General features: G+C 33.4%; 3 protein-coding genes across 4 annotated transcripts; 2 read left to right on the top strand and 1 right to left on the bottom strand.

The window, feature by feature from the left end:
- The first annotated feature begins 958 nt into the window (after positions 1-958).
- Positions 959-3,692, top strand: LOC111013741 (NADPH-dependent aldo-keto reductase, chloroplastic). The gene is made up of 7 exons (XM_022288262.2): positions 959-1,165; positions 1,509-1,559; positions 1,927-2,003; positions 2,245-2,332; positions 2,607-2,882; positions 3,046-3,294; positions 3,430-3,692. Exons 1-7 carry the CDS (start codon positions 1,046-1,048, stop codon positions 3,511-3,513), a joined length of 945 nt encoding a protein of 314 aa, XP_022143954.1. The 5' UTR covers positions 959-1,045; the 3' UTR covers positions 3,514-3,692.
- Positions 3,693-4,327: 635 nt separating this feature from the next.
- On the top strand, positions 4,328-6,966 carry LOC111013569 (NADPH-dependent aldo-keto reductase, chloroplastic). 2 transcript variants are annotated; one of them, XM_022288037.2, is made up of 7 exons: positions 4,328-4,521; positions 4,698-4,820; positions 4,930-4,980; positions 5,267-5,343; positions 5,525-5,612; positions 5,701-6,222; positions 6,624-6,966. In XM_022288037.2, the coding sequence occupies exons 2-7, from the start codon at positions 4,704-4,706 to the stop codon at positions 6,708-6,710; spliced, it is 942 nt and encodes a 313-aa protein (XP_022143729.1). In that variant the 5' UTR covers positions 4,328-4,521; positions 4,698-4,703; the 3' UTR covers positions 6,711-6,966. The 2 variants fall into 2 exon arrangements, with proteins under 2 accessions (XP_022143729.1, XP_022143728.1); XM_022288036.2 differs by having other exon boundaries at positions 4,328-4,584.
- A 7,823-nt stretch (positions 6,967-14,789) lies between these two features.
- On the bottom strand, positions 14,790-16,139 carry LOC148213322 (protein VACUOLELESS GAMETOPHYTES-like). The gene has a single exon (XM_088125931.1). The coding sequence runs from the start codon at positions 15,995-15,997 to the stop codon at positions 15,110-15,112; it is 888 nt and encodes a 295-aa protein (XP_087982057.1). The 5' UTR covers positions 15,998-16,139; the 3' UTR covers positions 14,790-15,109.
- Positions 16,140-16,611: the final 472 nt, after the last annotated feature.

Below are 16,611 nucleotides of genomic sequence, written 5' to 3'. Positions count from 1 at the left end.
TTAGAGCCAAATCCGGATTTCGAATCCTGGGCTTGAGTGTTACACAAATTATACAGATTAATGGAAATCAATTAATATAAAGTTATGATTATATTGACTATAGTGTCGTGTTGGAATTGTGATAGAAAAAATAAAATTAGAAATAAAATTAAGGGGCCAAAATAGATATTTTATTAAAGTATAGGACCAAACAAATATTTTGAAAATACAGGGCCAAAATAAATATTTTGAAAGTACAAGGACCAAAATAATATTTTAACCTAAAGTAAAATTCGAAAAATCCTCCGTTCAATAAAAAATAAATAAAAAGTGGATTCTACCCAATAAACTAACATATTTAGGAGTTAGTCAAATAATGACGAATATATGATCCGTGAATCTCAACATGAATCTAACTCAACGATAATTAACACCAACCTCTGACTAAAAAGTCATATATATCGGTTAATAATTAAAACAATGACATTTTAAATATTCGCATCTATATATAGAGTGAATCATAATTTCTATTATACAGTAAACAAAGATAAATAAAAAAGAATATTACTAATATAGATATAATATCAATTATCAATAATAATAAATTTTAACTTATTTAAAAAATACGCTAAAAAATTTAATAAGTAAAGTACTTTATTTTTTCAATACAATATGTGAGATGAGTATTTGAACTTACGACGTTTTAGGTATCATCAATATGCTCGATTGTTGACCCCTACATGTTTGATTAAAAAAAAAAAAAAATTTGCTCGTTTGTTAATATATATTTATAAATATTGATATTTTCCATCTACGTCCACAATCCACATCCACAATTTATGGGTGGAAGAACCCAAAAAGGAGAGTGATTTTTTTTGTTTTCTTCGAGGGAAATAAAAAAGTGAAAAAAAGTGTACCAAAAGGAGCGTCATTTGTAACGAATTACCAAACGAAGCACTATAAAAGTGGAAAAACATCCATGTCATATTAGCCATTTATTTCTTTCCATTTCAATTTAATTTTGCTTCCTCCAACTCAACTCCCATTTCTCCGTGAGAGCTTGCAAATGGCTGCTCAAATCTCGTCTTTCTCGTTGAATACCGGGGCCAAGATCCCCTCCGTCGGACTCGGAACCTGGCAGGCATCGGAAGGTCTCGTCGGTAACGCCGTTGCCGCCGCCATCAAGGTTTTATTGTATTCTTCACCTTCTATCTGTTTGCTTGCTAATTTTAATCGCCCGATTTCTGCATTTATTTTGTCGGCGATAGGATTCTTGATTTTATAATTAAGATCTGGAAGGTGATAGATGCTTCGAGAAGTTTGTTTGTACTTGTACTGAAGGAATGTGATAAAATTAGAACTACTAGTCATGTCCCCATGAACTTGAGCAGCTGTGTCTAAACTGATGTTTTTGTTTACACTGCTAAAACAGAGATTTGTTTTTTTAACTTATACTGCTGAAGTTTTGTTCCGGATTATGATGTTTTATTTGTCAGTTTATCTAAATTGAGTGCTTGTTATTGCTGCAGATCGGATATCGCCATATTGATTGTGCTCAAATATATGCCAATGAGAAGGAGGTAATTAAATCGATTCCTAATTGAGGTGGAAGCAATTGCTTGGCTTTCTTTGACATTTTGTTATGTATCTGTGCTGCTCATGTATTGTGTGACCGATTACGATTCTCTACAGTGGACCTTTACAAGTTCTTTTTTTCATAATAACAGTGTATATCCTTTCTTGAAATTAGGGACCTATAGTCTTGGACTAACTTATTACGTGTTGATCTGAAGATTTCTTTTCAGTCTATTTTATGCAATATAATCTAGACTGCTACCGTTAGATTCTGCTCACTTTGTATTTAACTCTCTAGATTTAGGTTCTGTAGCTTAAGCTTTTAGGACTTTTGATAATTGAAGAGGTCTAACATATTGTTGTCTGTGGCAGATTGGTTCGGTTCTCAATAAACTTTTTCAAGATGGTGTAGTTAAGCGTGAGGATTTGTGGATCACTTCGAAACTCTGGTTTGTTCTAAACTTCTAGTTTTTCTGGTGCCATGTTATTCTCATGTGCAGTGTTAGGGAACTTCCTACAATTTTCACTTTTCTGCTTATCTAACATTGTAATATCTATGTGATTTTCTTTATTAAATCCTTACCTTATTTGGACCCTAATTACTGATCATGATTTGTTATTTATTCATAATTATAAAAAGAGAACAAAAGAGGAGAACTGCAAGTTATTTAATGGAGTGATGATCTGCAGGTGTACTGATCATGCTCCAGAAGATGTTCCTGCAGCACTTGACAGAACCTTAAGCGACTTGCAGCTCGATTATGTTGATCTATACCTTGTATGTATTGCAGGAGTTCACTAAAAATTTGTCATTAAAAGCTCCTTCCTTTAAGTCAGCAGTATGTTTTAGCAATGAATCGCTCTAATGTTATCTTGCATATTGAGAAAGCAATTTTGCATATGTTGAAGGATAATTAAACAATCTTGGATAAATTATTGTATCTCTTCAGCTTGGCTAGTGTAGAACGCATGTTTATTTGTTTTCATCTGTCACTTTTATGTAAGGATACTTCATTGATGGTGCTACTCTAATATAACTTCTTTCATTGAAGATTCATTGGCCGGTTCGGCTGAAAAAGGGATCTACTGGCTTTAGCCCTGAAAACCTTGTTGCACCGGACATACCAAGCACATGGAAAGCCATGGAAGCACTCTTTGATTCTGGAAAAGCCCGAGCTATCGGTGTAAGCAATTTTTCGACCAAGAAACTTGCAGATTTACTGGCGATAGCTCGTGTTCCTCCGGCTGTCAATCAGGTGGAGTGTCACCCATCATGGCAGCAGGACAAACTACATGAATTTTGTAAATCAAAAGGAGTTCATCTAACTGTGAGTATCAAAATCCTGACCGATTTTGCTGTAGTAGTCCCTTATCCATCCAATGCACACCAACATTAGTTTACCTCTACATGACTGTGGAATATGGCCTGGCTTTTAATAGTTTCAAACTATATATAATATCTGACACTTGACTACTTTCAACTTAATTCAGGGATATTCTCCATTGGGTTCACCTGGAACAACTTGGCTTAAGAGTGATGTTCTCCAGAATCCAATTCTCAAAGAGATTGCAGAAAAACTTGGTAAAAGTCCTGCACAAGTGGCCATTCGCTGGGGAATACAAAAGGGTCATAGCGTGGTTCCAAAAAGTACTAACGAGTCAAGGATCAAAGAGAATTTCGATGTTTTTGATTGGTCCATACCTGAAGATTTGTTTGCCAAGTTCTCCGAGTTCGATCAGGTAAGTAAATATATTTAGATTCTTGTATTCGTTTTGAGTTGTACTATAATTTAATGACAAATGTTGTGTTTCTAGCCACAAAGTTAATAGTATAGTGTACTGAGGTCCGGTCCACTCTGTTCTTCATTTTGACAGGCAAGGCTACTCAGAGGAACCACATTTGCGAATGAGAATTATGTCTACAAGACCATTGAGGAATTCTGGGATGGGGAAATCTAAAGCTGTTAGCTGCTATTTGGAGGGGTAAAAGGAGAAAAATCCTTCTCACCATGTTTCGTTATGGCAGTTGTACGAAAATAATTGATGTTTGAATTGAATGATCATCTTGGATGTGGCTCAAAAGTTGGTTCATTCCGACTATGGTTTTATTCTGTAGTAATTATTGGGTCCTATTTCTATATTGTGCTTAAAGTTTTAGGGGACGGGGTTGTTCCAAAGGTGGTATTTTGAAGAAGAAGAAAACACTAGTCTTACCCACAAATTTGGAAAAAGTTAGGAACAGGGAGCAATGTGATACAAAATAATAACAAGTCTAACACACAAGCTAAAAAAATATTAGTAAATATGACATAATTTTTTTAAAAAACTTATCAATATATCTCTTAACATCGAATGTCTACCAAGCGATAGACATTAATAGATGTTTACCCGTGTCTATTGCGATAGACTAAACTAATAGACACTAATAGATGTGTATGATACTATGATAGATATACACTCTTTAAAATTACTGTATTTATATAATCTTATTTCTGGTACTATATTTACAAATATGGAAAAACTATGTGTCACCTGTTATAATTTCCCAAAATGTTAGTATATTTATAACTTATTTAAGGTCATTAAATCATTATTTACTAATACTTAGAATTTTCATCCTCGTTTTCAACTATTTAAATCTAGGGTTTTTTTTTTTTGTAGTAGGGTTCGAACATCATTTAAATCCAGGATTTTATTTTTATTAAACGTGGAAAAATCATTACATTATCAACATCAAAGAAGATTATACATACTAGACATCCTTGAAAAAGAGAAATGAATGGCTTTGGATGGTGAAGTTCGTTTGTGGTTAAAAACAGTTGTTAATTTATATCGCTGTAAATAAAAGAGAGCGTAATGGGAAAACCAAAGATCCCCATTTGGTGGCGCAACTCTCTCAGGGAAAAAAACTGGCATCCATAAAACTGCTACACAATTGAAGACAAAGAGAGGAAAAGGAAAAGAAAGGTAATTTCAATTTTCTGGATTCTGTAGTCTTTCTGGCTCAAAGAAAAATCAACTCCAAAAAAGGTAAAACCAGCTTGAATTCTGCTCATCCCAAACTCTGAGAATAAATAAATAAGGTTGGAAATGTGATTGACAGTGGTTGGTTCATTTTGGTTTTGGTTTTGGTTCTGGTGCAGCAAAAAATGGAGAAAGCCTTGCATTTTGATCTGAACACTGGGGCCAGAATTCCGGCCGTCGGCCTTGGAACTTGGAAAGCCCCTCCCGGCGTCGTCGGGGAAGCCGTCAAGGCCGCCGTCAAGGTTTCTTTTTTTCTTTTTTTCCATCAGAAATTTGATTGATTCATCAGAAAATAGTTGTTCTAAGTTCTAAGTTCTAACACGCTGTGTGTCTCTGTTTCTTTGTGTGCAGGCTGGTTATAGGCATATTGATTGTGCTCATGTTTATGATAACGAAAAAGAGGTCTTTTTTCCCTCCCTAATTAACTCCATACTCCATATTCAAATTACCTTTTCGTAATGTTGCACTCGAATATGTTCAATTAGTTAAAGCATATATTTTTGGGCCGTGAATTGGAACTTCCACTCTGAATTGTGCTAACAAAACATAGAATTCAAAAAGTATTTTTCAAGAGGGGGTGGAAAGTAAAAGAATGAATTGCAAATTAATAAGCTTAATTACAAATCTGTGGGCCTAAAATTGCATTTTCTAAAAAAATATTTGTACCCTCTTTCAAACTCTCTTGCAGGTAGGAGTAGCATTAAAGGAGCTGTTTTCAACAGGGGTAGTCCAGCGAAATGAGATGTTCATCACTTCTAAACTTTGGTATTATTACCACACCAACATTTCTCCTATTCTTCTTTCTCTATGAATATTTCATATTAAAAAATAATGGTTAGATAAAAACTTTTTTGTGCTTATTAATGAGTAACTTTTCTAAAGATCGGAGATTCGAAATCTCATATTCTTTCGCACTCTTGTTGTTATTTGGCCTCGACCTCAACAGGTGCAGCGATCAAGCGCCTGAAGATGTGTCAAAAGCGTTGAGCAAAAGTTTAGAACACCTTCAGCTTGATTACATTGACCTCTATCTTGTAGGTCCTTTCTTACCATTTATTCTTAAACTCGCACCAACTGCTGATTGGTTTCGAATGTAACGCTGATGTGACATGTTGACTACAGATTCATTGGCCATTCAGGACCAAGCCCGGGTCGCGAGGGTTCAATCCCGAGGTGATGGCGCCGTTGTGTATAGCGGAAACATGGAACGCGATGGAAGGGTTGTATGCATCAGGGCAGGCTAGAGCCATTGGAGTGAGCAATTTCTCAACGAAGAAGCTCCAAGATCTGCTGAAATCTGCAAAAGTTCCTCCTGCAGTTAACCAAGTTGAATGCCACCCAGTTTGGCAGCAGCCTGCGCTTCACAACTTGTGCAAATCCACGGCCGTTCATCTGTCTGCATATTCTCCATTGGGATCTCCAGGGAGCTGGTTGAAAGGTGAAATCTTGAAGGAGCCAATTTTGATAGAAATTGGGGAGAAGCTGAACAAATCACCAGCACAAGTAGCCCTGCGATGGGGCATTCAAAGTGGCCACAGTGTCCTTCCAAAGAGTGTCACTGAATCAAGGATCATTGAAAACCTTAGCTTATTTGACTGGTCCATTCCTCCAGAGCTCTTCTCTAAATTCTCCCAAATTCATCAGGTAATTAAATATTATTTTGAAAATTTAATTCATATATATAAATTTTCAACACTTCCCCCCTTACTTGTCCTTACTTGTCGGGAACATAGGATCTCTCGCTTTAATATCATGTTAAGGATGAATAAACCATCACTTAATCCAGAAGATTAAGCAAAAAAACTGCAACAAAATCCAATAGGTGAAAATTATAATGAATAGAGAGGAAATAACAATGCACGGATTTAAACACAAGACTTCTCGCTCCCATACTATATTAAAGATGAATAAACCATACCATCCAAACCAAAATTGGAAAAAATTAATTCATACATATGGATCCTGCAAATATATTTCCCTTTAATAACTTTATTTTCAAACCCCCAAATTGCTCTCTCATTTCTTTGATTGTTTGTATGATGCAGCAACGGCTTCTTCGTGGGGAGTTTGCAGTCCATGAAACTCTAAGCCCTTATAGAAGTGTGGAAGAGCTTTGGGATGGGGAAATATGATACCAAATATCAAAATATCCATGGTGAGATCATTTTGAAGTGTAATAACTTAGCTTCACAATGACACCTTGAATTTGTACTACATGTATCTTTTTGGTCTCAGTTTCACTTTTTGCCTTTGAATTTGTACCTATTTGTCTTTTGAAATATCAATTTTAGTGTTTCCAGCAGTATTGAAGTTTATAAATTTTAGTACCCATTTGTAGAAACGTGTTACAAATGTCTAATTTTATTGGAAATGTCGGGTAATTTTCTCTGTTCGTTATCTATACGATCTAGTTTATGTTACATTTACAATATTGTCATCCTTGCAATTGAAAATCTAAATTCAAGCTTTCCATGGTTTGGAGAATTAGATAGGAGTTTAAGTGAGGTTAAAACCATATTTCAACCCTCACCATTTCTTTATAGTATAATTTTTTTATTCATTTTCAAAAGCTGTTGCAACGTGATCGCAACGCAAGTTTAGGACGTCTTTTAGGCTAAGATTTAGAAAAAAAAAAAAAAACATGCTTATGACTTTAATGTGTTTTTTTTCATCCCTTTTCATAACTTGCATGCCATCCCATCATACTCGAATTTCCTTCCTTTTCTATTTGATTTTATTTCCTTAAGCTTCTCATAGAAGATACTTCAACCTTTAATTAATTTATTTATTATTGTTTTTTATACTTTTACCGTCTTGAATTTTTTCTAATAATATTTTATTTTAAACTTATTCCAAATATATATCATGTAACAAACTATTTCTAAAAATAATGTTTAGAAAATTAGAGGTCACTTCATGCTTTCCCAGTTGCATGACTTTTTTTTTGGTTGAAATTGTGCCAGATGATATATGCCAAAATTAAACACAACTACCATTTTAATGCAGTTGGCTATATACTTACTTTTTTATTTAGAGATCTTGGATTCAAGTAAATTTTAATAGTTAACAATTAACCTTTAGAACACAAGACCATTAATTGTGTTTTATTTTGGCATATAAATTGTCTCTCTAATTTTATATATATTTGGTATAAGTTTAAAATATAACATTATTAAAAAAATTCCTTTACAACATGCATAATAAACATAGTACACCGAATTGATCTACAAGGCTCCATATGTTTTACACTATCAAATCTCTTTATCGTTTCAATGGCTTGAAAGCATTCATGAATATAGCACATAAAAATACTTGAAAAAAGAAAACAAATATTATGACTGTTTAACAAAGAAAAAAAAATGTCCAAGTGATCTTAATGCTCAAGAATTATTCTAAAAGCCTAAAATATAAGTAATCGAAATGATCCCTAATTACCCATCCTAAATGCAATTCAAACTAGATAAAAAAAAGTATCCATAGGCAGCCTAAAGATGTCAAGTACGTCTTTTCACGATAAAGCGACTTAGGACTTGTCGAACTTTAACCTAAAACACATCGCTTACTCCTTGTGTACTCCGAACAAGCTAGCCTAACAAATGCCTAAGGGCCTAAAAAACGTGTATATGTATATATATAAAATACTGAAACCAATCTTTTCCACCACAAATGAAATTAAAACCAGCTAAAAAAGTACCTAAGTGGTCTAAAGATGCCGCTTTGACAATCAAATAACTTAACCCGAACCATCCTTATTCCAACCTAAATGCAATCCAAGATTAGCACCTACCACAAACATCTTACCAACATAAATATTTGGTTACTTACTGTGGAGAGCCACATAACCAGTAATTCACAATTATGTGTTCATTTAAGAAATTAATTACAAATAGATAATTCATACCTAGTTAGATTAAACCACCTTATCCTTAACTCCCTTGATGCATGACCAACGTACATAATCCTTCAAACTTCCTCTATCTTCTCTCTCCATATATCCCTAACGAATAATTGAAAAAAAGTTCAATCTTGTAAGGATTTGGCAAAAATATAATAATGGTCGATAGGAGATACCTGCTCTAATCTACCAATAATCACATTGTTAAATCAATTTAGTTCCTAATGTCGGTAGCTCTGACAAAAATATAATAGTGATCAGTAGGAAATATCCACCCTTAAATTGATCACGGCCCCTCTGATATAAAATTTTGGAACGAGCGTTTCCAAGTATGACAAGCAGTGGATTGAATCAGCGAGCCCGGTGCCAAGGGACCGATCCGTCATCCCTGGCCCGACGGATTGCTCCTCTGACACTCCTGCCAAACCCGACCCGGTCTCTCCAGGAGCAGCAGGCGGCCGGCGGCGGTGTGGCACCTGCGACGGCGGCTGTGTTGTTTTGCGGCACCGGATCCGTAGATCTCTTTCCGTTGGGGTTTCAGTTTTCAGTTTTCAGAACAGAGGAAACGGCTGATTCATAATACTGTACATAGAACCGGAGAACAATGAACAATAACAACGCGTTTCTGTGACTTCTTAACACCCTCTTGGACTTGGCCAAAATAAAGACTTTTGACTTTGTTTTCTTTGGTTTATATTTTTCTTAAATTATGTAGTTTTAATTTCGGTAATTTTCTCTTTATAATATTGTTCGTTCTTTTTAAAAGTCGTTTGATGTTATCGATCTTCTTTTTCAGTACAACATGTGGGGGGAGAGAGGTTTCGAACTCACAACCTCTTGATTGGAGGTAGATGTCCATTTCTACTAAACTATGTTCACTTTGACGGATAAAAAAAATAATTGAGCTCAAAAAGACACTATGAATAGTAATAATACATATATGTATTATTTTTTTTAGTACAACAAGTGGGAGTGAGAGACGGACCAAGTACCAATAAATTAAGCTCGTGACTAATAAGTCCAAATTATAATCGAGATTAATTTAATTAACTTGATAGCTATGATAACATTAAGCTTGTGCAGCTATGGGACAGGGACCCCATTTATATAGCGGCGTAATCAATATTTTCAATACACCATTAAAATATCAACAAAACATTTTTGAAATGTTAACAAAATACCACTCATGTTGAACCTAAAACAGAAATTTTAACATACTTAAAATGAAAATTATTATAGGTGGTAAAATTGATTATCAAATTTGCAAATCTATCACACACAAAAATATACTTTTTAAAATATTACTATATGTTAAGGTTAAAGGGTTAAAGAAATTCAAAAGAATTTAGAGATAATGGATTACATCTTATGATGATGATCATTTCTCCTCAGATTAAATGGATTCAAATCTTATGTCTGGCCTTGACAGTCAAATATAATAGGGTCATGTGGTTGACTTGTGAGATTAGTTGATATCTAATTGGACTCAACTATATATATCGATTCTTTAATTTTTTTTTTTATTAATCTCACTTGCACAGTCTTATGATCTCTCATTTTTCGATCAAGTATTGATTTGTTCATCCGTCTCTTTACTCGAACAACACCAATTAGTGTTTTAAATAAACCGTTAATATAATCCTCGGAAGAGTGTAAATGTTCTCAAAATTCTCTCAAATTCACGAGCTAATATTTCTCTTTAATTTATTTTCAAACTGGAAATTAAGGCAAGAAATTATCTGTGTGTAAGACCAGCTTTTGGCATGGGGAAATTAATATTGATCAATATCCATACGATCATTTTGGAGTAATACTTTTTGCTTCACAATGACACCCTTAAATTTGCACTACCATATTCCTTTTTGTATCGGCCCATTTGATACTTAAAATCTTGTGTGGTTTTGGAATCAAACTTTCAATACTTCAGGAAAAAACCAAATGAGAAATAAACAAAAGTTAAAGGCTTAAAATTGTTTATGCTCACAATTTCCATATGCTTCATTATTTATTTTGTTTTTAAACATCCTTGAAATCCAAGCTAGATTTAAAATCTCTATAAAGAAGAATTCAAAAAGAAAAAAAAACTTGAATTTTGAAATCTTAATTTGGCTAAGATTTCAAAATTGCTGCTTTCATAAAGATTTAAAAAGTAACAACATGCTCATAATTGTTAAAAAAATAACAACATGCACATAACGGAATGATTTGTGTGTTTCAAAAACATATACATTTTAAAAACATTTTTTAGCCAATATTGTTAATACAAACTCAATGCATGCTACTTGCTATCAATTAGTACAATAAATCAGCTCAACTCAAAGAATGATACTTCAACCATTTTACTACGATAAAGTTAGTTAATGACTCGTTTGGTGATGTTCTGTTTCTTTATTTTTAATAAAGAAATATAAATTGCATGATTCCAATCTCCATGAATTCAAATTTTAAAAAACAATATTTTTATTTATGTTTTGGAACAAATTGGAATAAGAAAAAAGAAACTTGTCTGTTGTTTCCAAAATTTCTATACAATTTGAAAAATGTTCCAAAAAAAAGATATAAACAAGAAACATAGTTAGTTGCAAAATTCTTAGAAATCTTAAGAAAATTAGAAAACGAGAACAAGAAACGATAATGTTATCAAACCGACTCTAAGTTCGACTTTTTTTTTTCCCTACATACTTACAGAGCAACTAGTTAGATCCATTCCACAACCGAACATGGGATAACACAAAAACACAACACCAAAGCAATCTTATATTCAATACCAAACGACAAAACCTCAAACCCCAACACAGACATTATTTATTTGATCCAAACACATTCCAGACTTCAAAAACCCCAAAGAAAAACAACAAAAAGATTTCCACACTCATAAAAACCATAAACAATAACCCTTATTCTTAAGATCATATGGGAATTAGAAAGAGAATTGAAATTCAGAAACCTGTGGTTTTTGTTTAGCTAAACAGAAGAGAAGAGATGAAGCCAGCCCCCATATTCCCAACCACAGAAGATAGCATCGACGACAGAATCCCGCCCGAGTTCGAGCCATAGTTTTGTTGCTGATGATAATATGCAGGAGCAGGAGGGGCTGCAGCAGCAACATAATAAGGATATCCTTGATAAGGATAAGGATTGTGCATGTATCCGTGATAGTTATAAGTGTAACCATAAGGAGGAACATCTTGGTGGTACTTAGGATATCCTTGATCAGGATAAGGATAATATCCATAGCCATAATTATAACCATATGGATTCATTTTTGGGACTGGCAAAAGCAAAGGAATGGGTAGGGTTAGGGTTTTTCAGAGATGAGACGCTCCTGCAGAGAAGATAATTGGGGAGAGATCAGGTCTTCAATTTGAATTGTTAAACAGATGAGCACTTTCTTATGAGTTTTTTTCCATGTAATTAATATAGAAAGACTTAGACTTTATTAATCACGGTTCGTATTTTATACATGTTAATTTAAAAGGTCTTTTTCATGATAGATATTACAATCTTATTAAAAAGATTAAATCAAGAGTTCTAGATCTCCCATTGTCCCTAATTGGCTGAGAATAAAAACATATAACCTACTGACAATGACATTATAAGAAAAATGCAAACAATTTACGATAAAATTTTCTCCAGTTTGAAATTTTAGTGATATAAAAAAATAATAGCCCCACAATTACTATTATGAGTGGCTCATTGTGCATGTACCTTAACCTGTTGAACTATACTATGGTAGTAGATTTTAAAGAAACCTTAGATAATCATCCATTTTTAAATTTGATAGAACTCAATGATCTATATACCATCCCACGACATAATACTTTTCTTAATTGCCATAAAAAGATTTGATAATATATAGAAACTAACACATATTCTCATATTCTCAGAAAATAAAAAATCAATCGAACATTTAAAAGCAAAAACACAAAATTGAATTAGGTTAAAAAATTCAAGGACCTAAATGAAATTTTGAACTTAATTTTCATCTTAATTTATTTATTTTATTCACTTTTAGGAGAACCTATATTTAAATCACATATTGAAAAAAAAAAAACTAATAACATTATTTTTAAAAAAATAATCGACTCCCTTATTTGGATCTAGAATAAGGAATGCATGCAATCTAGAATGGACTTGGCTATACTATTCCAAATTTACAATATACAAAATTGAGCGTGGGTCCCATAAAGTTCTGACTTTTTACTCGAATTAAAAATTAACTAAACTTTATTAATGTCATCTGAATTTCTTTAAGTTAAAAATATTTGTACATAAATCATATTGTATCCCTTTTTTTTTTTTCTTTTTTTTTTTTTGATAGAAATCCCATTTTACTGTAGACGGTCATATGAGTATACGTAAAAGTTATAATGCCGTCGCATATTCTAAGATGACTAAATTATAAGATATTCCAAAAATAAGAAGATATGTCGGTAGAGACAAACAATATTTCTTTAAAAAATACATGTATATGTATAATTACTGGAAATATATACATATAATTAAAATTAAAATATCAGATTGATGATAAATGCGCAAAATCAAAAGGCTTGAGCTTTTGAATCCCTTTTTCTTTTCTCCTTGATAATTTTTCTCTTACTCTTGAAGATATCCATTACACGTCCTACTGACTCAATCTAATAAATTAATAAGTCAAAGCTTATTTTAGTTTATAAAAAATAGCTTATTTTATTTGAACACAAAGTCATCTCTTCAAGTTAATTTAATTATTAGTCTTAGTATTAATTAAAAATTTAGAGAGGATGAATGCGGATATAGAAACATGTCTCCTAAATTCTAATTTTGGTCCATTTGTAATAGATTTCATGTTAATTTAGAAAGGATGAATGACATGAATTTTAATTGTCTATGACATGAGTCATAAATTAAAAAAAAAAATTTGTTGAAGATAGGACATTTTAAATTTTCGTTACACTGTTTTCAGGAAAAAAAATATTGTTTATTTTATAAAAATACTTTATTATCTAAGTTGAAAAAGAGGGGCAGAAAATTGAATTTCCAATCGATGATTGTTTCTCTCTTCTAGCTATTCTAAAAACAAAAGAAATAAAAACAGTACTGTAGCTGGTCATTGCTTGACCTATCTATTATACATATCTTGAGATATTATTCTTATAAAGAGTCACATTGCTGGGCAGATTCAAAGTTTAACGTTGGAGGCACAACTATATACATACAAAAATATAAGAAAAGATCAATTTTTAACTCTGAACTTAGCGATGTATATCAATTTCTACGCTAAATTAGCGATGTGTATCAATTTCTATGCTAAATTTTTAAATTATCAAAGGCACTTTAATTTAAACTTGGATAAGTCTATCTTAAACTTAAAAAATGTAATAATTTTCACCGTTTGATAAATTTTCATTAGAAAATTTGTTGAAAATGTATTCATATATAGTGTCAAATGAAATATAAAACATATATTTGTTATGAAATTTGATAGAATTCAAATAAAAACAATAATAGAGCTGAGACTACATTTGAAAGAGGTACATCCAAATTGCAAAGGAATGCAGAGACGATAGGGTACTGATGAATTTGAATCCTAGGTTTGGAGTTTTACAATAAGGTCGACTTAGACTTAATTTGCTCATACATATGATTTTTTTTTTTTTTTGGGTTAAAAAACAAAGTTAGGTTCTTGAACTAAATTAAATCAATCAAGTGTCTCAAACTCAAACTTAGCATCAACTTCCTATTAATTAAAATTAATTTTTTAGAATTTAGCTAGTAAAAAATTTCATTAGTTGTTAAGATAAGCTGGTTGATTTATAAACAATCTATATATATATAGATATACATATACATATATATATATATGTATATGTAGATGTATATATATGTATATGTATGTATATGTATATCTTCGTTTTTATATATATGTATATATATGTATATACATATACATATATATATAAACGAACCATTCCTTCAAAATGTATGTGAGAAACATGCGAGCAAAGGGGGCTAAAGGAAAGCGCTCCAATTTAGAGAAATAGTGGAAATGTCGTAATTAGAAAAATGAAATTTAGTAGACCAGGATGAAGCAGCCGTTTTTATGTCGTTTCATAGATGGGATGGAGATTTGGAGGTATCTCAACCGTTGTTTCTCTCTAACCAAATAAACCAAAATATGATATAGTGTATCAACGTTAACATCTCAAAATATTTTATAATCTTTGTTCATATAGGCAAAAAAATTAAAAAAAAAAAGAGGACACATCATTCACTCACAATATATGCATTTTGTATAGGTTGATACACAAAAATATAGCATAAATATTGTCCAATCTGAACTAATCAAGACATATATCTTCAATCAAATGATCGAAGATTGAATCCTCACCTCCACATATTATTAAATTAAAATAAAAAAAATACATAAACATTCTTAAACAACAAAGCAGACAACAAACACACATCTTTGTACTAGCACAAATAAGTTTAGGTACTTACTACGTATCTTCTACTTATCACCATTAAAAATTTGAAAGCTAAGAAAGATTAACAATGTATAAAGAAAAAAAAATAATAGCTCTCGAATTTTTAGTGGTGGTAAATAAAAAGATATACTTACCCCGCTAATTACATAATTAAGTTTATTATCCTTAATTAATTATAAAAATCAATAGGGCTCCCAAAAATAAAACTAGTCAGCACACCGAGACTGAGTCTACCGACGAGAGAGAACATCGACTTTCCAAGCTTTCCCCCTCCCGACTGCGGCGGAGGCGGCGGCGCTGTATATCCATATTGACTTACCTGATGATGATTCACATAATAATTGTAGGGATATCCATGGGGAAATCCGCAATAATACCCAAACCGGTAATCGGGAACGCCGTAAGGGGTGGCGTGGCCGTAAGGATGGCCTCCAAATGGGTAGTTAGGGTTTCCAAAAGGAGGATCAAAACCATAAGGAAATGAAGATGGCCCAGGCCGGCCGGTCGGTATCCCACGTGAGGTGCACCCACTCGACGGTGGTGGAGCGGCCGGCGAGACATAGGGCTCCAAAAGGCAATCAAGATGGATATTGAGTCCACAAATATGGCACCCGTAGACCCAGACAGAGGAACAGTCAATTTTACAAACCACACAGCTCCCAAACGGCGCCTTATGGAGCTTCAACGAGTGCTTCGGGTCTATCACATGGCGCAGGTGGTCAGGCAATTGGGTGCAAAGTGGGTGAACGTCAAAGTCGCAGTCTTTGCAGCGGTAGAGCAGCCCCTCCGCAGGGTCCCGGCAGATGTCACAGATTCGGTCGTTTTGGCGCGCCGCCAGATCGAGGGGGTGGTGGTGGACGAAGGAGGGCAATTTTTGGGGGCAATTGGCGCAGTATTCGTGAAGGTCGAAATCGCAGGCGTGGCATCGGAACCGGCTACCGGAACCGGAGGTCTTGCAGCCGTCGCAGATGTAATCTTGGTGGTCGTCGGAGTGGTGGAGCAAAGGGTGGTTTGGATGGGTGAAATGGAATTTGGTGTTCTTCGGCACCGGCGCCATCTTTCTCCGGTTAATTATCTGTTTTTTGGTTGGCTTCGTGGAGGGGAGAAAGCGTTTGGTTGTTGACTTGCCGTTTTGGCAAATAGGCGTGTAGATGTAGAGACTTTTTTACTTGGTTTTTATTTTATGTACTACTTTAAAATTGCACCATCATACATAACCCTCCTGACTCACAGTATATTGGTAGATACATATTATAATTATAATTTTATATCACTGTAGAAATATTTTTATTCCGTTAAGATAAGTTAATTAATGGGTCAAGATACAATTTATCTCTCAGTTTTTAGTCTTTTAATTAAACCAATGACGCCATCAATAAATTTGCCAAACATTTGATTTTATTGGTAAAATCATATCATAAAATAAAATTTAGTGTAAGATACATTTTGGTCCCTAAATTTTTAAGATAGGTTTTTATTTAGTTTCACACCAAAGACGTCATATCAATGGAGATGTTGTCCTTCCGTAGCTAATGTGAGACTTTGTTTGCACTCATTACAAACCCAATAATCCTCCGTTCGAAAAACGTGTTGTCGAACCTCTCCTCAAGTTTATTATTTGTTCGTCAAGTACTCTCGGACTAGAGCATAACCACGGATTACACCACGACT

This window comes from Momordica charantia (assembly GCF_013281855.1).
Source record: "Momordica charantia cultivar OHB3-1 chromosome 1 unlocalized genomic scaffold, Mcharantia_2.0 BLBB01000001.1, whole genome shotgun sequence".
Classification (NCBI taxonomy): domain Eukaryota; kingdom Viridiplantae; phylum Streptophyta; class Magnoliopsida; order Cucurbitales; family Cucurbitaceae; genus Momordica; species Momordica charantia.
Note: the sequence above shows the minus strand (reverse complement) of the source record. Positions and strands in the feature narration are given on the sequence as shown.

Bases quoted from the DNA above. Each gene is read 5' to 3' on its own strand.
- LOC111013741 (XM_022288262.2), top strand. From the start codon at position 1,046: ATGGCTGCTCAAATCTCGTCTTTCTCGTTGAATACCGGGGCCAAGATC. The intron at 1,560-1,926 runs GTAATTAAATCG...TGTCTGTGGCAG, and splicing joins TATATGCCAATGAGAAGGAG to ATTGGTTCGGTTCTCAATAA. The intron at 3,295-3,429 runs GTAAGTAAATAT...TCATTTTGACAG, and splicing joins AGTTCTCCGAGTTCGATCAG to GCAAGGCTACTCAGAGGAAC.
- LOC111013569 (XM_022288037.2), top strand. From the start codon at position 4,704: ATGGAGAAAGCCTTGCATTTTGATCTGAACACTGGGGCCAGAATTCCG. The intron at 4,821-4,929 runs GTTTCTTTTTTT...CTTTGTGTGCAG, and splicing joins CCGTCAAGGCCGCCGTCAAG to GCTGGTTATAGGCATATTGA. The intron at 4,981-5,266 runs GTCTTTTTTCCC...ACTCTCTTGCAG, and splicing joins TTTATGATAACGAAAAAGAG to GTAGGAGTAGCATTAAAGGA.
- LOC148213322 (XM_088125931.1), bottom strand. From the start codon at position 15,997: ATGGCGCCGGTGCCGAAGAACACCAAATTCCATTTCACCCATCCAAAC.